This window comes from Lissotriton helveticus, chromosome 10, assembly GCF_964261635.1.
Source record: "Lissotriton helveticus chromosome 10, aLisHel1.1, whole genome shotgun sequence".
NCBI lineage: Eukaryota > Metazoa > Chordata > Amphibia > Caudata > Salamandridae > Lissotriton > Lissotriton helveticus.
The window spans coordinates 446,303,039-446,323,923 of record NC_136071.1 but is presented as its reverse complement, the minus strand read 5'-3'; the positions used below and the strand labels follow the sequence as shown (position 1 = coordinate 446,323,923).

General features: G+C 50.6%; 1 protein-coding gene across 1 annotated transcript in view; it reads left to right on the top strand.

Moving 5' to 3' along the window:
- The window catches only part of TELO2 (telomere maintenance 2), a 659,928-nt gene that overhangs the window by 623,258 nt on the left and 15,785 nt on the right, over positions 1 to 20,885 (top strand). The window contains exon 19 of the mRNA XM_078662940.1: positions 2,942 to 3,006. Coding sequence (XP_078519066.1) covers positions 2,942 to 3,006 — 65 coding nt within the window. The remainder of the gene's footprint in view (positions 1 to 2,941; positions 3,007 to 20,885) is intronic.

Here is a 20,885-nt window from a genome sequence, read left to right as displayed (position 1 = left end):
CTGTGAGTGTAGGGTGAGCGGTGAAAGTGACAAGTGAGTGGAGTGTCCTGTGTGCAGGGTGAGCTGTGTGCCCGTGTGAGTGCAGGATAGAAAGAGGGTGAATGGCTTGAGTGCAGGGTGAGCAAACTGCCAACTGTGAGTGCAGGGTGAACATGAAGGTGAAGGGTGAGCGTGAGAATGAGGAGGAAGTTGTCTGAATGCAGGATGTATTCCCAGACACATGGAGTAACTCAGCATTGTATTGACAGATGCCATAAGGTTTCAGATATAAGTTAAACTGACGCTATCATGGCATCAATCAGGGATGGGGGTGGAGGAAATAAATAATGTGCTGATCCTGCAACAAACTCTCAGTCACCTGTTAGGGTTGCCAGCTGATAGGATTCATACCAGCACCACTGTTATTTTGATGCCCGAGCCAGTACAAAAATAAGCTAAATCACCTAAAGTCGGTTTTTTGTAGCACTTACTTGTGCATAATTCAAACAGCAAATATAAACAACACTTGTAAATGTGTTCTAGGGCTGCATTAATGATCCATGACTAATATTTAAAGGAAACAAAGACAGAAAAGTTATGTTACAAATGAATACACACCATTTTATGTACAGCCCTATTTAGTATCAAAGTGAGGCCTTTGCAGACTCTTTAAACAACAGCAAATGGCTTGTGGTATTTTTCACTGAGAAAGGTGGCATCCCTACTTCTGAGATGCCTTTTCACGAAATGCATTCTCCCACTGTGGCAGCAAAAATAAAATATAAATGTAAGAATAGGCAGAGTGGGGACACAGGGGGTACTGGAACCAGTGAAAAAACACAAAGCCTTGTTAACTAGTTCACAAAGGCATGTAAAGGGTCTTTTAGAAAAACTCGGATAAGACTCCAGACACTGTCCATCCGAGTCCACACCAGCCCGAGCTGAGACACATGATGGGAGGTGGGTAAAGCCCATTTAGCCCCCACATGGGCATTGTATGCCTGCCTCTATGAAAAACAGTACTATTCTGTTCTACATTTTCACCATAACAAGCTGATGGGCATGCTAGCTCGTTATATGTAGACTCTTTTTACCCTAGACCAGTGTTTCTTAACCTGTGATCCGGGAACTCCTGGGGGGTCTGCAAAGCCTAATCTGGGGGTTTGCAACTGTGTAGAAATGTAAATTATATTAACAGATGAATAAAGTATATCTAAATAAAGAAGCAACATTGAAAATTTATAACGTTCTGTAAATGTGAAGGAATTTACAAATGGAGGCTACAAAAGATGTTGGTATCCTCTGAGTGATTCGTAGGAGCAGTGCAGATGCATCTTCAGAATATAGTATGGACGATAAGTGGTCTCAATTGAATTTCGAAAAGCTCCAACCTTCCCATTAAAATGAAAACATATTTGTTTCATATTTGTTAATTAAATATAATATTTCATATTTTGTGTATTTATTGGTTGAATGCTTGCTTTTGTATTTTTTGTGCATTGTTTTGCGGTTCAAATAATCGAAAATGCTCTGCACTGTGTATACCAGCAGTAAATCAGAAACCTCTGCACACTGTTGCAGCATTTCAATTTAAATATATTAGATGTTTGTACAAAATAGGTTCTGATGATGGGGAAAGAAATTGTACTCGTGCATAATCCTAGATGTTCATCGTGGGTATCTTCTTTGAATGCTAAGATCCTTCCCATCACACAGAGCAGTCAAAATCACTGGTCCTGTATGGTCCCTGCACTGTATTCTGGGGCTCTGGAGCTCCGTCATGTCATCAAAGGGACAGTTTACTTTTTTATTTGAAAGTGAAGTGTGCCTGCTTTGCTTCCCAGTGTATTTCACTTCTTTTTTCTGTTCTGTTTTATCCCTTGGAAGAGTGGAACTATTTAACTTGCAATTCGTAACTATTTTCTTCAGCGTGTTTATTTGTGTTTTTCTCAATACGGTTTTTGGACGAAAGAGGGAACTGTGGCTTCACATAAAGTATTGCGGAGAAAGGTTTCTTTCCATAAAGTATTCTACTGTACAAAACACTTAGGGCCAGATGTAGGAAGGCAAATACCGGTCGGTACCGGTATTTGAAGATGGAGGTCTAGGGGCATGTTAAAATACAGATTCAGTAATTTTACCGAATCGGTAATTTTACCGATTCTGTAAAGTACCGAATCGGTAAAATTACCGATTCTGTATTTTGACATGTAGGTAGCACTGCAATCAGTGCTACAGGGGTCTAAGAATTTGTTATTTACCATCAACTAGAAGTTGGTGGTAAATAATGAAAACCCTTTAAAAGGCATTTTTTTTGCTTTTTAAACAGTGCCATGTTGCAGACATACATGCCCTAAGGGCATGTATGTCTGCAACATGTGCACCCATGCACAATTGCGGGGTACAACAGGGTGTCAAAGTGACACCCTGCCACCCTTCAATGTTTCCCCCAAATACCGAATCGGTATTTACCGATTCGGTAATTGACATTCATTCCTATGGGCCTACAGGCCCATAGGAATGAATGTCAATTACCGAATCGGTAAATACCGATTCGGTAATTACCGAATCATACCGATTCGGAAATGAAATCGGTAAAATTACCTAAATCCCGATTGCCAGTTCTTAAATACCGAATCGGTATGATTCGGTATTTAAGAATCGGTAATCTGGGATTACCTACATCTGGCCCTAAATGTCTCTGTTGTTAAGTGTTTCTATTTTCTGTTAGTAGGTGGTAATTTAGTGTATATTAATGAAGGCAGATCACTTTGAGGGAGAACTAACATTACAGGTGTGTGACTTTTCCTTCTAGACCCCATTCAGAAGACGTCTATGTTCTGTAAATTAATTCCCTGGATGACCGCCCTGTGGAATATCCACTTGAACCCCTTTGCTTTTGTTGAATAGAATGAGTCCAACGTTATGCAATGAAAGAATGCTTCTTATAATTGTTTTGCAGGTGGCACCACTCATGGGCAAGGCCTTGCTGGAGTTTGTCTGGTCTCTACGTTTCCATGCAGACACGTGAGTTATTTTTGCCATTCCATTGTTAGGTTTTGGCGGCGCCAAGGCTTTGAGCTCTGGAAGCTGTTGCCACTGTTCACCTTTCTGGTTGTGACCAGTGTTGTGCCATGGGCCAGCACAGCCAGTGATCCCAGCCTCCTTGTGTTCAGCTGCTACACTGTAGTCATGCTGAAACTTTCCCCTGTGTGTTGGTCAACTTGCCATGGGAAGTAGAAATTACAGCTCAAAAAAGAGTAGCTATCTTGAGTTCATTCAGATGAATTTTACTTTTGGGCAACAGCACTTTGTGAACTAATGTTTTCAGAGATATATATAGTTAGTTAGTGTTACAAATGATAGATTCTTATTAATATTTTTATTAGGCATAGTTTTGATATGTTAAGAATGGGGTGTTCGCCTTCATGACTTTGAACATTGTGGCCTGTAGGAAAAACACCCTGTGTATAATGTGTTTTGAGATGGTTTTCCATTTCTAAACCCTACTGTCTTCTCTCTCAATGGTAATACATCTCTGTTCCTCTCAATCCCTCCAAAACACTCTCTGCCTTTAGCATCCCCTTCCCTCCCCTCATGCTATCGTTCTCAATGTCTCCACTAACTCAACCTCTCTCTGTCTCACATTTCATTCAGTAGCACTCATCATCTTAATTATTCCATTAAACATCAGTTTCTTCTCTCACCTTTCAAGCATCCAATAACTGCCACTTTCTGTCCTCTCCTTCTTCAATACTCAGAACGCATAAGGTTTATACGGGTAAAGCAAGCTGAAGGTCTTGTGGTTCTGAAAGATAGCGTGCTTGAAAATGAACTTTCTCAGGAGAATTTTGTACAAGGGCCAGTCCCTACCCCTATGGACCTCAAGTGGCACAATAAAACACACACACAAAAAGTTTGTATCTTTTCTGTCGGATGGTAAAAGAGAGAAAGTCAGGAAATGAACCATTTTTTCGGGGAACTGGCGATGGCTGATTACGTTTCCCACATGTAGGCTATTGTATTCTGGTGGTGCAAGTTCGTCCAGCTCTGGAACGAACAACCCAGTCATGACTAAGCCATGGGCTTAAATCAGGGAAGAATATTCAGATTTTAGATTGTCATTCCCTTTCTTTTTTTTTTTTTAAGGAATTTGTAGAGCGCACGTACACTATGCAGTTTCTTGGCGCTAGGGGTTATTTTACTGGGCAGGAAAGGCACAACGGGTTAGGGGCTGAAAGCTTGCTGAAACAGAAAAGTTTTAAGGGCCTTGCGAAACTCCATATAGGAGGAGGAAAGTCTAACAGGGGGCGGGAGTGCATTCCAGAAAGTAGGAGCAAGGACCGAAAATTTCTGACCTCCCGATCTTTGTTTCTTAAAGCGGGGAATTACCAAAAGAGATTTGGTGGACGAGCGCAGGTTTCTAGAAGGGCAGTAATTAGTAATGGCCGAATTTATAAAGGCGGGAGCCGTGCCCGCCCGGGCCTAAAATGTAAGGCATCCAAGTTTAAAAAGAGCCCGTTGTTTGATAGGGAGCCAGTGTAATGCAATAAGCAGGGGAGAGGAGTGGTGGGATTTGGATAGGCCATATACCAGGCGTGCTGCCTGGTTCTGCACCAGTTGAAGGCGTTGAAGTGCGTATGCGGGGACACCATTGTAAATGATATTTCCATAATCGATCTTAGATAGGATCATAGCCATTAGGATAAGTTTAAGTGCAGGGGGAGAGAAAACCGAGATATTTTCCTAATGATACGCAGGGTAAAGAAACAAGAGGAAACAGAACTGATATGGGAGTGAAGTGTCAGGTGATGATTAAGTGTGATGCCAAGGGTTTTAACTGAATGTGAAGGAGTGGGGGGTAGACCTAGAGAAGGGGGCCAAAACGAGGGGGACCAAGGGTTACCACTGCCACCAGTCAGAACCAGCTCTGTTTTATCCGGGTTGAGTTTAAGATGGTTCGCATTCATCCAATCCCGGATAAACAGCATAATGAACTGGAAGCTAGTGATACCTGAGGAGAGGGGGGAAAAATTAAAAATGAGTTGGAGGTCATCAGCGTAATTGTACACTGTGACCTTCATTTGTTGCAGTGCAAAAATAAGAGGAAAAATGTAAAGGTTAAACAAAAGAGGGGAAAGGGAGGAACCCTGAGGGACACCGCATTGCACCCTGCGGGGCGGGGCAGAGAACTCGGCAAGATGGACAGCTTGCGTACGGTCAGACAGGAAGGAGTCGAGCCAGGCCAATATCGGTCCCCCTACGCCTGCCGCCTCGACACAGGACAGAAGAATAGAATGGTCCACCGTGTCAAAAGCGGCGGACAAGTCCAGGAGGACAAGGGCTGGGGAGTGTTAGTATCGAGCCCCTCCCTGAGTTGATCCATGACCGAGATAATCACCTTCTCGGTGGAATGCCGAGGACGGAAACCCACCTGGCAGGGTGCAAGGTAGTTGCTTTCCTCTATAAAGGAGCTAAGCACTTGAGTGACATGGGACTCAGCGACCTTTCCCAAGAATGGGAGAAGGGATATAGGACGATAGTTTGCCGGGGAGGCAGGATCCAACCCGGGCTTTTTTAATATAGGGATGATTATAGCGGTTTTGAAGGGGACAGGGACGGTGCCATGCGTGAGGGAATCATTCAGGAGGGTGAGGACAGGAGATGGGCAATCAGAGAAAATCTGAAAGAGAATGCGGGCCGGGCAAATGTCAGTTGGAGAGCCTGACTTGACATGCCTAAGTAGGGGGAGGAGGGATTCTCTAGTCAGTGCAGGAATGTGCGTAAGAAACAAGTTATTGCCAGGCGGTTGGGGATCAGTGAAGGTAGGCGAGGGGGAGGGATATTGGCCCTAATGCAAACTACTTTCTCAATAAAAAACTTGTTGAGTGAGTCACATAGGGCCTGGGAAGGGGGGGATCTTAGGCAGAGTTCTATCCGATGAAGCCAGCTCGTGGACGGTGGCAAAGATCTCACGCGGCTGGCTTTCCGCAGCTAGAATACGCCCAGAGAACTATTCTGTCTTTGCTACAAAGATGTCTTTTTTATATTCACTAAGGATGGTGATATAGTGTTGTCTGCAGGTCGGACAGTATGCTAACCTCCAAGCTCGTTCAGCCTGTCGCACCTCCAGTTTCTTGGCTTTAAGGCCAGGGCTGAACCACTTGTTGGCATTGTGGGTGCGGTTGATGGTAACCCGCTTCAGAGGGGCCACCAGGTCGCAGGCTTTGGTAAGTCAGCGGTCTAAGGTGGTAACCTGGGAGTGTAGAGCCGAACCTGATAGATCAGGGCAGGTGGTAGCTAGCGAATTACACAAAGATGGAATGTCGACTCGATTCCAGTTCCTTGTCCAGGTGTTTTTAGGGAAGAGAGGTGTTTTTGTAAGACTCAGGTCCAAAGAAAAGGCAAGCAAGGAATGATCAGACCATGTACAGGGCGAAATGGTTGGGGCGGAAATCGGGATATTTAATGTCCATATCTGATCGAGAATGTGACCCCGGTTGTGAGTGGGCCCATGAACGTGCTGGGTAAAATTAAGACTGAGCAACAATTGGGAAAAATCTTTGGACATAGTGTCCTCGGCAGGATCATTAGGCCAAAAATTAAAATCTCCCAAAACAAGGACTGAGGCGCTGTTGACTGCCAAGGTGGCCAGCAAGTCCTGAATGGCCGGGAGAAATCCAGGGGATGGCTGGGGTGGCCGATACATTAGCACACAAGTAACTGGAGTCTTAAAAGAAGCAGAGCGCACTACAAGGCAGTCTGCTGCTGGTATAGCGGGCTATGCAAGTGTCTGGAAATGGAGTCCCTTGCGAGCAATAAAGGCTACCCCGCCACCCGCTCTCCCCTCCGGTCGGTCAGCACGGAGCATAAAATAGTGGGGCGGGAGGGCCGCCAAGACGCTGGGCAAGGAATCCGAGCGATACCATGTTTCAGTTAAAAACAATAGGTCTGGAGAGTTAGAATCCAAGAGGCTAAATATTTCGATTTGGTGCTTAACAGCAGATCTTGTGTTCAAAAGGAGAACAGAGGTGACAGGAGGGGAAGTGAGGATAGAGGGGCCCGGGGAAGATACCATCGTGGAGAGGTGAGGGAACTTTAAAAGGGGCAGGGTGGGCAAGAAATGAGCAATACCAAGGGCTTGAACACGAGACAGTGTCTCAGAGTTTAGCGACCAATGATGTCGGCGGGAACGCAATTGTATTGAAGAGTATGCTAAAAAGCGAGCATAGTGGTGTGCTCCCGGCCCCGGTCGCCCGCGGACGGGCGCAGACGGGCTTAACTTTGGCGCAACTTCGGCGCGCCATCATCACGCCCGCTGCGCTTCCGGTAGCACATGTGCGCTTTATGCGGGAGAGCCTCGGACAACTAGACCGCCTAGTCTGGTCTCCGTGTCCTTCAGGCTCTCCCAAGATGGCGCCCGCTTTCCGCCCGACCGGCACAGAGAGCCGTGGGGGAAGAGCCGCCCTCCACGCAACGGCAGAGGAGCCGCGATGGACCGGGGCGTGTGCAGCCACAGGAGATGGTAAGCCCACAGTAATGCAGAGTGTTAGAGAGCAACAACAATTTAAACAAATACAAGGCGCCTGCACCTAATCGTACAGCGCGCCAGGATCAGCATATGCAAAATGTTAAAAAATTACAGCAGTATAAAAAAGTACAAGGCGCCTGCACCTAGTCGTGCGGCGCGCCAGGAACAGCAAATGCAGGGTGCAGAAATAGCGAGTAGCGAGTGGCAAGAGCCAACACAGAGCGCACTGTGGTTCCTTAGCCTTTCCCCATGAATTTATCAGTCACACGTGGCACCCCCCATCTATAACTGCTACCCTATTGGATAACTGTTATAGGGTTTCTCATCATGAGATAATAACAAGCTTTCCTTTCTCACGACCCCCTTGGCCCGTAATCCAGACTCCCCCCATGGAATTATTGACAACAGATTTGCAACATGTGGAGTTGAGAGGCCATTAGTGTGTAGATACCTTTATGACCAGGTGCTGTGAAAGACCAGGAATCTTGCTTTTTTCAGTGTGCAGCAGGAGATATTTTGAAACATTAGGCGATACCCCTGTGGTAAAAAATGGCGACTCAAGGGAGGCACCTTACATAGAGGAGGTTTTTGACAGGTGTCGGATAAAGAAAGACAGCTCATTGCTATACAAGAGATCCAGCTCTATTATATCTTTCAAGGTTCAGAGGTGCAGGGCAACATGTCCATTTTGTGAGGATACCTGGTCAATCATTTTGTTAAAGACAACTAACAATTTTTTTTTTTAAACATAGTTTTACATAGCGCAATCTTGACACAAATGTATCGGGTATCAGAACGCTTTACACGAGCACCAGCCACATTACATGAGGACACTCATTTTTGTTAGGCATGTGATTTGCCCAGAATCATAGGATGTTTCGTGTCCTTGCCAAGACTCGAACCCGGTTCCCCGGATTTTAGGTCGACCACCCTAGCCGATTGGCCACATCCTCTCACATCTGTATGTGTACATTATTAGGTGAATGCTGATAAGATCTTTATTCACTGGTATAGGGTCCCTTACAGGTAGAGTGTTACCCATGCCAGCTCTGATAGATGCAGGAAGGGTCTAGAACGGTACACTTGCTCACTTATGGTGGTTTTGTTCTCAAATCGAGACTCACTAAGGCGAGTTATTGATTATGGTTTGGAAATTACTTGTCTGTTCCAAACATTAGATTCACTTTTACTATTGTTCGGTGTCACTTGGGATGAAGGGGAGTGTCCGCGGATGTCCATGGCTAGCAGTCACTTGGTGGTCATGCTCTCTTTTACTGTCTTTTCTCCATATTTATTCATGCAAAAAATGATAAAGTAATTTCAAAAACTCCCCCTCCATCTCTTCTTCACCTCTCCAATCATTGACTCTCCTCTCTCACTTTCATCCCTCTTTAATACTTACTCTTTCTCCTTTTTTCTTCTAATAACATTAGATTGTGGCTTTTGGTCCCCATCCGGAAACACGCAGCCTCTCAGTCTCATTAGCTCCATAACACTTATTGTCAATCTTCATCACTATACCAATTCACCCCCTCCCTTCTTGTCTCTGAAATAACAGTCCCTTCATGACTCCCCATCCTTTTAACACTCCCTCTACTCTCTATCTTTAGCCTCCAAATCACCCTTTCACTCCATCCCTCTAGTAACAGTCAAACACTTTCTCTGCATCCTCTGCTACTCCTTCTCCTCTTGTTCCTCGAAGAACACACCCAATATCATATCTATCTTCATTCATCCACTGATATCCTCCCTCTACTTTTTCTCTGCCACTTTCCATCACTTCCAGCCTCTGGTTTCTGTGTGAAAGAAATGGTAGGAAAGTGCCTCTTTTGAGATGGTTAGCCCCCACTTGTTGCCTGATGTTATTTTGAATTGAAAGTGCACTGGATCCCTGCTAACCAGTATCCCAGTGCCAGATCTCTTTCCTATAACTGTGCCATGATTGGAACAACTACAGCAACCCCTAAACATCCCTATTAATTGGTACACCTGGTACCTAGGGCATTGAGACTGCAGCACAAAGTGTGCCACCCCAGAGATCCCAAACCAAGACTATGCAAACTGCCATTGCAGGCTGCGTTACTTGGTGCCATTCCGGTGTGTCATGCCCCCTAACACTGCATGAAGTATAGGTAAGTCACCCCTACTGCAGGCAGGTGGACATGAGTAGATGACCCTATAATATCTGAAAGAGACACGTTAGTGATAGATTCCTTACCTTAGAATATCCCCAGGCGTCAGACTGGATCCGGAAAATTTTGCGTAGCAATACCCGTGCACGCTGGGAGGCGTCGTCCGCGGCTCCGTGTCCGTCGTCGACGTCGTTAGCGCCGGAATGACGCCGTCGGAGTACTTAGACGCCGCCCATGCACACTGACGTCAGTTCTTCTTTTTTCCGCGCCAGTTAGCGCAGATCCGGAGAAGCTCTACCCCTCAGTCATTTATTGACTAAACTTTTTGATCTTTTTGATCATTTCTCTACTCGAGTCTTTGACTCCAACGGTGCCGGTAGGGATGCCCGGGTTCAAACCCTGTTCCAAGTGCGACCGACTGATGTCGGTTACCGACCCCCATCGCCGGTGCCTGAAGTGTTTAGGCCTCGACCACGACGACCGCACCTGCTCCGACTGCCGGGCCCTGACGTCTAAAGCTAGGCGGGAGCGGTCCCACAAGCGGCTGGAGCTCCGGCAGTCGGCACCGCGGCGCTCCAGGTCCCGGTCCCACCAGAGGTCGAGGGACCGGTCGCGGGGTCGGAGTCATCGCAGCTCCGGGAGTGGACATCGGTCGTCAGGATCCAAGTCCTCAGGTAAGAGGCATGAGAGGTCGGAGAGACGTCATCGTTCCTCCGACCCACCCCGACGCTCGCACGATGCGGCCGGGGGTTCGTGTGACACCACCCACGCGGCTCCGGAGTCGCAGGCGTCGCCGCCTGCCCCACACCTTCGGGTCCCTGGGCATGGCGCGTCGCCAGAGGAGGTCGAGCGGTACCTCATGGTCCCTCCCTTCTCAGCCGGGTCCCGTGGCGCCTTCGGGCCCAGCGGCCCCGGCTGGAGGGCCTAGCCGGTCAAGTGTTTCGGCACCGACGCCGTCGGGTGCTTCGGCCCCGGCGCCGCCGGCCCTCACTGGATCCGCTTCCGGATCCGGGTCGTCGCCGGTCGACCTCACGACCTCACCGGCGCCGGCCCCGCGGGTGACGCCCCCGGTGCCCACTGTGGACGCCGTCCCCAATCCTCCCTTCGGTCCGGTTCCGGCGCCGCTGGGCGCCGCTTCCGACGGCCTTTGGAGATTTCTATTTCCACGAGACGGCCCCGTCTGATGACCCTGCTCTGCAGGAGATGAGTGACGAAGGTGATTGGGAGGGGTCTGTTGACCCTCTGGCACAGGAATGCCAGTCTCAACAGGACTGGACATATGAGCTTGGGGAGGCCAGTGGAATTGACACTTCGCCAGACACTGGATTTGTCTCCCCTCCCACCGTGTCTACGGAGGAGGGGGCTGCTTACAGTGTAGTGTTGACGAGGGCGGCCAAGGCCTTAAACCTAGAGCTCCCCGTCGCGGCCGTGAGGACTAACCTCCTCACTGAGGTCCTTAAACCGCAGGCAAGCTCCAATGAGCATCTGCTGCTGTTTAATGAGGCCTTGTGTGACGTTCTTGTGGGCACTTGGTCCAAGCCCGCCACAGGTCCGCCTGTGGATAGGAACGTGGCCAGACGCTACCGCCCGGCCCCGGGCGACCCTTCCTTTTTGTTCACCCATCCTACCCCCGAGAGCCTGGTTATCCAGGCCTCCACTTCCCAGACCGCATTCCCGACGGCTCCGCCCGATCGGGAATCCAAGAGGTATGAACAATTCGGGAAGAAAGTGTTCTCGTCCCTGAGTTTGGGGCTGCGGTCTGTCAATACCGCATGTCTCTTGGGCCACTACACCCTGTGGGACACGGTCGTCGACGTGCTGCCACAATGTCCGGAGGAGGTCCGGGCTAAACTCGCCCAAGCCCTTGTGTAGGGCCGAGATGCAGCGCGATATTCCATCCGGGGTGGGATGGATACCACGGACTCACTGGGCAGGGCTATGGCAACGACGGTGGCGGTTCGACGCCACGCCTGGTTGAGGTCCGCCAACTTTTCGGCCGATGTCTAGGCCACTCTTCTGGACATGCCGTTCGATGGCCGTCGCCTCTTTGGCGACAAGGCAGACCATGCGCTTGAGCGTTTTAAGGACTCCAGGGCTACGGCCAAGTCCTTGGGCCTCTCGGCCCCACGCCAGCAATCGGGTGCCTTTCGCTCCTTTCGTGGCGACGGAAGGGGCGCCCCCCACACGTGCTGCCAGCCACGCACCGCAGAATGTTCAACAGCGCGGTGGCGTCCGTGGAAACTGCTGTGGCGGCGGGCGGGGACAACGGCGAGGCCAGTCCACACCTCTTTCCGCAGCACCTGCCTCAAAACCTTCCTAGTCCGTGTTTTCAGGCCCATGTGACACCAGTGGGGGGCAGGGTTCGCCATCACCTCTTCCACTGGCGCACTGTCACGTCGGACAGGTGGGTGCTGCAAATCGTCCGAAGGGGCTACTCCCTCCCCTTCGAGCCGACCCCTCCAGCCATGCCACCGCAATTCCACCGCGTGTCGGGGGATCACTTGCAACTTCTGCAAGAGGAAGTCACGGCCCTCTTGGCCAAGGGGGCCATCGAGCGCGTTCCTGGGCCAGAAGTAGGGTGTGGTTGTTACTCCCACTACTTTCTGGTACCCAAGAAGGGCAAAGGGGGCCTACGCCCTATCTTGGACCTACGGAACGTCAACGGCTCCCTCCTGAAGGAGAAGTTCAAGATGCTGACTTTGGCTCAGGTCTCAGCTGCCCTGGATCCTGGAGACTGGCTGGTAGCGTTGGACTTGCAGGACGTTTATTTTCACATCCCCGCCCTGACAGCCCACCGGCGTTACCTGCAGTTCACGGTAGGCCACAAGCACTTTCAGTTTACCGTTCTCCCCTTCGGCCTTACCAGCGCCCCACGGGTGTTCACGTAGGTGATGGCGATGGTCGCAGCTCATCTGCGCAGGTTAGGGGTGTCAGTCTTCCCCTACCTCGACGACTGGTTGTTGAAGGCGGGCTCGCCCAGACAGTCGTCAGCCACCTCCAGACTACGGCCGACCTCCTGCACTTGCTGGGGTTGTCCATCAACGTGCCGAAGTCGCACCTGTGTCCCTCTCAGAAGCTCCTCTTCATCGGAGCGGTTCTAGACTCGGCGCAGTTTCGGGTTTATCCTCCCGAACAGCGGGTTCGGGATATTCCGACTCTGATTCCGATCTTTCAGCCTTTATCCCGAGTCTCGGTCAGGTTGACGCTAAGGCTTCTGGGGCTGATGGCCTCCTGCATCCTTCTGGTGCATCACGCCCGGTGGCGGATGCGGGCTCTGCAGTGGGACCTGAAGTTTCAGTGGGCCCAGCATCAGGGCAACTTGTCCGATCAGGTCTTGATCTCGGAGGGCACTGCAAGACAGTTGCAGTGGTGGCTCACGGACCGCGATTAGGTCAGTGGCAGATCCCTCTCCCTACCCGACCCGGAGCACGTGGTTGTGACGGACGCGTCCCTCCAGGGCTGGGGAGGCCACATGGGAGAGGCGGAGATCAGAGGCCTCTGGTCTCTGGCGGAGTCCCGGCTCCATATCAACTTTTTGGAGCTGCGGGCGATCCGACTAGCACTGAGGGTATTCCTCCCCTCTGTCCGGGGGAGTGTAGTGCAGGTGTTCACGGACAACACCACCGCCATGTGGTACTGCAACAAACAGGGCGGGGTGGGGTCATGGACCCTATGCCAGGAGGCTCTACGCCTCTGGCAGTGGCTGGAACATCAGGGCGTGACCCTGGTGGTTCAACATCTGGCAGGTTCTCTGAATGCCAGGGCGGACGAACTCAGCCGTCGGTGCATGATGGATCACGAATGGCGTCTGAACTCGGACGTGGCGCAAGGCCTCTTTCAGCAATGGGGAGAGCCTTGGTTAGATCTATTCGCCACAGAAGAGAACGCGCAATGTCATCAGTTCTGCGCGTTGGAGTTTCCAAGGCGGCACTCGCTCGGAGACGCTTTTCGTCGCGAGTGGAGTTGCGGTCTATTGTACGCCTTTCCACCTATACCACTTCTGGCCAGAGTGCTGAAGAAGATCAGGCGCGACCGGGCCCAGGTTATCCTTGTGGCTCCGGACTGGGCACGAAGATACTGGCATCCCGAGCTACTCAGCATGTCAGTCGATCCCCCGATTCGTCTGCCTCTTCGGGAGGACCTTCTGTCGCAGCAGCAGGGGACAGTTCTCCACCCGAACCTGTCCAGTCTCCACCTACAAGCTTGGAGATTGAGCGGCGGCAGTTGAGGCCATTTGATTTGCCTCCCGAAGTCTGTAATGTAATTCTGGCAGCCAGGCGTCCCTCCACAAAGTCGGTATACGCCTGCAGGTGGAACAGATTTGTGGCATGGTGCACAGCAAAGGCTGTGGACCCACTCTCTGCACCCCTTTCTGAGGTTCTCCTCTTTCTTATTTCTCTTTCCCAGCAGGGCTCTGCTCTGGGCACTATCAAGGGCTACCTTTCTGCCCTTTCTGCTGTCTTAAGGCTACCTGATCAGCCTTCTTTGTTCAAGTCCCCGGTTGTTAACAGATTCTTAAAGGGCATCACTAATATGTTTCCCCCTGTTCCTTTCGTGATGCCTCAGTGAGACTTGAACCTTGTACTTACTTTTCTGATGTGCGCTCCCTTCGAGCAACTTCATAACTGTCCTCTCCGTCTTCTTACCCTTAAGACTGCTGGTTGCCATCACCTCTGCCAGGAGAGTGAGTGAGCACCAGGCTCTTTCATCCAAACCTCCCTTCCTTTCTGTCCATCCGGACAAGGTTGTGTTGCGGACAAGACCCTCTTTCCTGCCCAAAGTAGTCACAGCCTTCCACATTGGGCAGTCCATCACCTTGCCCACCTTATTTCCGCATCCCTCTAAATAGGAAGAGCGGCTCCACCGTCTGGACCCAAAACGTGCGCTCTCATTCTATTTGGATCGCACACGCCAGTTCCGGGTGGATGACCAACTCTTTGTTGGTTACGTGGGCGCTAAGAAAGGTCGGGCGGTGCACAAGCGGACCATCTCTCGGTGGGTCGTGTTGTGCATCAAGGTATGCTACATCTTTGGCTAAAAAGGAGCCTCCTGTTGGGCTGAGAGCCCATTCCACTCGGGCCACGGCGGCTACTACTGCCCTGGGCCGGGGAGTCCCCTTGCAGGACATCTGTCAGGCAGCTACGTAGGCCTCGCTGCACACGTTCGCAAGACACTACTGCCTGGACAGCCAAGTCCGGAGGGATGGCTTCTTTGGCCGTTCCGTCCTCCAGGACTTTCTGGTGTGATTATTGGTTCGCACACCCACCACCGGGGTTAGTATTGCTGGGGTATCTATTCTAAGGTAAGGAATCTAATACTAACCTGTTTCTTTCAGATGCGCAAATTACTTACCTTCGGTAACGATATATCTGTAAGAAACAGTAGTTAGTATTAGATTCCTTACCGCACCGCCCATCCTCCCCGTTCTCAGAACCGATATCTAGGGTTAAGGTCATCCCCTTTCAGGGCCCTAATTTCATGGCACCAGTGTTGGTTTTTATCATGGCTCTGCGTTTCTGGCGCGGAAAAGCTGTGTATAAGAACTGACGTCAGCGCGCGAGGGCGGCATCTAAGTACTCTGGCGATGTCATCCCGGCACCGACGACAGACGCGGAGCCGCAGACGACGCCTACCGTTTCTTACAGATATATCGTTAGCGAAGGTAAGTAACTTGTGCTTCAGTTCTTTCTTTTCCTGTGCCAGCAGATCCAAGACAGCTACCGCTTAGCCGTTTTTTGGCTCGCTTTTATTTTTTTTTACTTTTGTCGACTTCCTTTTTGAGTCTTGGACTCCTGGTGTGTTGAGGATGTCCCCGCGTAGGACCGGCTTCAAGCACTGCAGCTCCTGTCATTGGACGATGTCTATCATGGATCCGCACCTTGTATGCCTCTGGTGCTGGAGCACGACCACGACCCTAAGTCGTGCTCCGAATGCCAGGTCATGAATCTGAAGGTTTTCCGGGAGTGGTCCTGAAAGCTTTTGGATGCCCGGCACTCTGCTCTGCATCACTCCATTTCTTGTTCGAGAGGAAGGACCCGAGAATTTTTGTGAAACCCGCACTCCTTGTCTCATTCTAAGATGTCAGGAAGGTCAGGTAAGCACATGAAGTCGAAAAGCACAGGCATTCTTCGACTTCACCCTGTCTGTCGGTCGATGCGATTGCTCGAAAGCCTCATCTCCAAAGCCCCCTTCTGAGACGACTCCTCGCCTCCCCCCTTTTCCAGGAGCCGAAGCTTCTCAAGGCCAGCCCTGTACCTCATTTTTGGAGCACCTTCTGGCCCAGCAGAGTCGGTTGGGGGCCCTTGGCTTGGGCCCCGACTCCGATGGGCTTCCGTGGATCCATTAGCGGATCCAGCTTGACGCCGGTCGATCTTACTCAATCTTCCCCGATGTCGGCCCCGGCGTCGACTGTGCCCCACGGTCGGCTTCAACCCCATCCTCGTCGCTGAAGTGGATACAGAGCTGGATCGACTTCGGTTCTGACGCCCAAAGGGACTTTTGTCTCTGTGTTTATCCCTGGTGCTGATTTAATGCCAAGAGGTGTTGATGAGGAACGGGAGGGGCAGTTGGACCCTGTAACCGACAAGCTTGAACACCCCATGGCCTGGCGGATGTCCTGGGTGAGACCAGTGTTCTGGACACTTCCCCTGACACTAGTCTGCTTTCTCCCCCTACCATGGCAATGGAGGAGGGAGATTCGTACGCGGTGGTGGTGAGAAGAGCGGCTGAGGTCTTTGGCCGCGAGCTCCCTTCAGTGGCAGTCAGTACTAACCTCATGATCGAGGTGCTTCAGCCTGCGGCTTCTACCTCAGAACCCCTTCTGCCCTTTGGATGAAGCACTCATGGATGTCCTTCTGGGAACTTGGTGCAAGCCCAGCACAGGGACTCCTGTGGACAGGACAATTGTGTGCCGCCACCGCTTCCCCCCGGGCTACCCAGCATTCCTGATGCAGCATCCCTCCCCTAAGAGCTTGGTTATCCAAGCCTCATCTTCAAAGGGCGTATTCCCTTCTGCAACCCCACATAGGGAATCCAAGATGCTGGACCACCTTAGGAATAGAATGTTTTCTTCCTCCAGTTTGGCATTGCGGTTGGTGAATACCACATGCCTCTTGGGCTGATAATCCCATACCATCTGGGATACGGTTGCGCAAGTGTTGCCTCAGTGCTCGGAGAAGACCTGGAACGTTCTCTCCCAGGCAGTTGCGGATGGAAGAGACGCAGCCAAATTCACCATACGATGTAGACTGGGCACCACCACTGAGCAGGGCAGTTTCCTCATCGGTAGCACTCAGACGCTACTCCTGGTAGAGGACTTCTGGCTTTTATGGGGATGCACAATCTACCCTGATGGCCTGCCCTTTGATGACACTCACTTTTTTGGTGACAAGGCAGACTCAGGGCTTGAGCGCTTCACGGAATCTCGAGCTACAGCTAGATACTTGGGCCTCACAGCTACCTCCCGCCCACCTTAGTCTGCCTTACTTGGCTATTGAAGGGGCTCCCAGCCACGTCCTGTCCGGCCCAACCACCGAGGCATGCAAGCTGTCCAGCCTCTGGGTGCCGCAGACGCGGGACTCAGCGTTCTCGTGGGTCAGGGCGCCAGCGGGCGGGCCCGTGCACCCCCCCCACATGAAACTGCCTCCAAACCTTCCTAGTCCAACATTTCAGGTCCATCATCAGCCAGTCGGTGGCAGGATTCACCATCATCTTCTCCGCTGGAAGTCTATCACGTCGGACAGGTGGGTTCTGCAAATAGTCCAAGGGGGCTACTCCCTCCCCTTCAAGACTACCCCTCCCTCTATGCCAACGTCTTATGACCGCATGTTAGAGGTTCATTTAGCACTTCTCTGTGAGGATGTTTTGTCTCTCGTGGCAAAGGGGGCCATAGAGAGGGTCCCTGTGCCAGAAGTAGAACGTTTTTGTTATTCCGTCTACTTTCTGGTGCCCAAGAAGGACAAAGTTCTGCATCCTATCCTAGACCTCCGGACCCTCAACTTCTTCCTCCAGAAGAAGTTCAAGGTGCTCACCTTGGCCCAGGTCCTTTTTGCCATCGACCCAGGATACTGGATGGTAGCGTTGGACTTGCAGGACGCCTATTTCTATATCCCCTTCCTGCGTGCCCACAGACGTTACTTACGGTTTATGGTGGGTCATTGGTACTTTCAGTTTACCTTGCTCCTCTTTGGCCTTACCAGTGCCCCTCGAGTGTTCACAAAGGTGATGGCCGTGACTCTGATGCTGCTGGGCCTCATGGGCTCCTACATCCTGCTGGTGGATCATGCCAGGTGGAATATGCCGGTTCTGCAGTGGGACCTAAAGTTCCAGTGGGTGCAGCATCAGGGGAATCTTTCTGACTACATCCAGATCTCGGAGGGACCTGCACAACAACTGCAGTGGTGGCTAGCAAACCAAGATTGGGTCAGAGGCAGATCCCTCTGCCTTCCCGAACCAGATATACTTTGGTGACAGATGTGTCGCTCCTGGGATGGGGCGGCCACCTGGGAGAGGCGGATATAAGAGGCGTCTGGTCTCTGGTGGTGTCCGGTCTCCATATAAACCTTCTTGACCTCCCGGCGATCATACTGGCGTTTAAGGCATTCCTTCCCTCTCTCAAAGTGAAAGTGGAGCAGGCGTTCACAGACAACACCACCACCATGTGGTACTGCTACAAACAGGGCGGTTGGGGTCGTGGACCCTTTGTCAGGAGGCTTTCTGCCATGGACATGGCTGGAACATCAGGGCATAACCGAGGTGGTTCAAACCTGGCAGGTTCTCTAAATGCCAGAGCGAAGAAACTCAGCCGTCAGAGCCTGGTCAGTCACGAACGGCGTTTTCAATCTGAACATGGCGCAATGTCTCTTTCACCGGTGGGGAGAACCTTGGTTAGGTCTGTTCGCCTCCGAAGAGAATGAGCAATTTCAGCAGTATTGCATGTTGGAGTTTCCAAGGCGGCACCCTCTCTGCGACACTTTTCGTTGTGAGTGGAGCTTCGGCCTCCTCTAAGCCTTTCTGCCTATACTACATCTGCCCAGAGTGCCTTGGAAGTTCAAGCATGATCGGGCTCAAGTCATTCTTGTGGCTCTGCATTTGGCACGAAGAGTTTGCTATTCCGATATGCCCTTTTTGTGAACTACAGCATTCACATGCACTTCTGACACTACGGGTTGGTCAGCACACTGCGCTCCCTCCACCCACCCCTTCTTTATCGGTCCCGTACCCTCTTCCCAAAACTGCTTCCAAGCGACCCCGTACCTTGTGAAGCCATTTCCCTCCTGGGATGGAGCTGGCTCCATGATGCCAGAGAGCGCCCGGCGCCTGCTCTGGATTCTTGGTTTCTCTGCGTTCTTGTTCGGGCACTTTCTCCGTCCTGGGCTCGGTGGGGTACTGCAGTCTGGGGGCCCGAAGAAGGTCTGGAAGCTCTCCTTTTCTCCCACGTGTTGGCCAATCCACGCTGTTCCCGGAAAACGCCACCCAAGCGATTCCACTTCCTTCAAGTAATCACCTGGATCAGCTGACCAGATCACATGACCAGGAAGTGTAGTCTCAAGCATGCTTTCCTTAAAGGGATAGTCCCTGCTCCTTCCCAAAGGCATGCTCTGGAAATAAAGGAGAGGACAGGGAGACAGGTAAGGTGTGAAACTGTCGTGGTCTATTTCAGGTGTTGTGGCCGGAGGTGGGAGCGGATCGTCAAGCCCTTTTTCTGAGGTCCTCTAGTACACACTTTGGCCCAGCAGGGTTCTGCCTTGGGCACCCTTAAGGGTTATCTTGAAGCTATCTCTTTCTTTCTGAGACATCCAGATCAGCCTTCTTTATTCAAGTCTTCCATTGTAAATAGGTTCCTTAAGGGCCTTACTCATTTGTTTCCTCTGTCCTCTTTCATAATGCCCCAGTGAGATTTAAATTTGGTCTTAACTTTTCTCATGTGTGCTCTCTTTGAGCCTATTCATAATATTCATAATTGCCCTCCTAGGCTTCTGACTCTTAAAACTCTTTTTCTTATTGCCATCACCTCTGCTCGCAGAGTCAGCGAGCTTCAGGCCCTATCTTCCAAGCCTCCTTATCTCTCTGTCCATCCGGATAAAGTGGTGCGTCGAGCTAAAGCTTTGTTCTTCCTTAAATTGGTCACTCCGTTTCATGTGGGACAATCCATCACTCTGCCCAACTTTTACCGAACCATGCATCCCTCCAAGGAAAAGGAGAGACTCCATCGCCTGACCCAAAACGTGCATTGTCTTTTTATCTTCATCGTACCAAAGACTTCCGCATAAATGATCAACTCTTCATTGGCTATGTGGGCGCCAAAAAGGTTGGGCTGTACAAAAAACAGACCATCTCTCGATAGGTTGTCCTCTGCATTAAAATATGCTATGCATTCATGGAGAAGGAACCTCCTGTGGGGTTGCGTGCTCACTCCACTAGAGCAACAGCGGCAACAACTGCGTTGGCACACGGAGTCCCAGTCCTTGATATCTATCAGGCAGCGACGTGGGCATCCCTGCATACATTTACCAGACACTACTGCCTGGACAGCCAAGTCTGCAGACCCTCCTCCGGGGTTGTTATTGCTGGGGTATCTATTCTAAAGTAAGGAATCTACAACTTATAGTCGCTATCAGATGCACAAGTTACTTATCTTCGTTAACGATGAATCTGGTAGAGACATATATTAGTTGTAGATTCCCTACCACCCCACTCATACTCCCCACTCTGCTAACTGATTTCTAAGGATAGGGACTCCCCTACAGGGCACTAGTTGTGATGCACCAGTGGTCAGTGTCTTTCATGGCTCTGCACTTCTGGTGTGGAAAGCCATGGTAAGAAATAACGTCAACGCGCATGGGTGGTGTCTATATAGATCCCGCAACGTCATCCCTGCTCCCACAAAGCTGACGGTGGAAGCGGAGCTGACCTAAGCCACCTACTGACGCGCAGGGGTATGTACTGCTGTTGAAAAATCTCCGGGTACAGACTGACTCCTGGGGGAAATTCTAAAGTAAGGAATCTACAACTATTATATGTCTCTACTATATACGTTGTTACTGAAAGGAATTAACTTGTTCTTCTATTTTCTCCAGTTAACTTCAATGGTGCGTAATTGCACGCAAGAGTGATTTATTTTTCCAACTTGAAAAATTCATATATTGAAAAGTACTTACTGTAGAACGACGTTGTTAGTCTTAAAAATTACATAAAAATCGATGTTAATTTTGCAAATTGGTCTCGGATTTATTCTTGAGAAT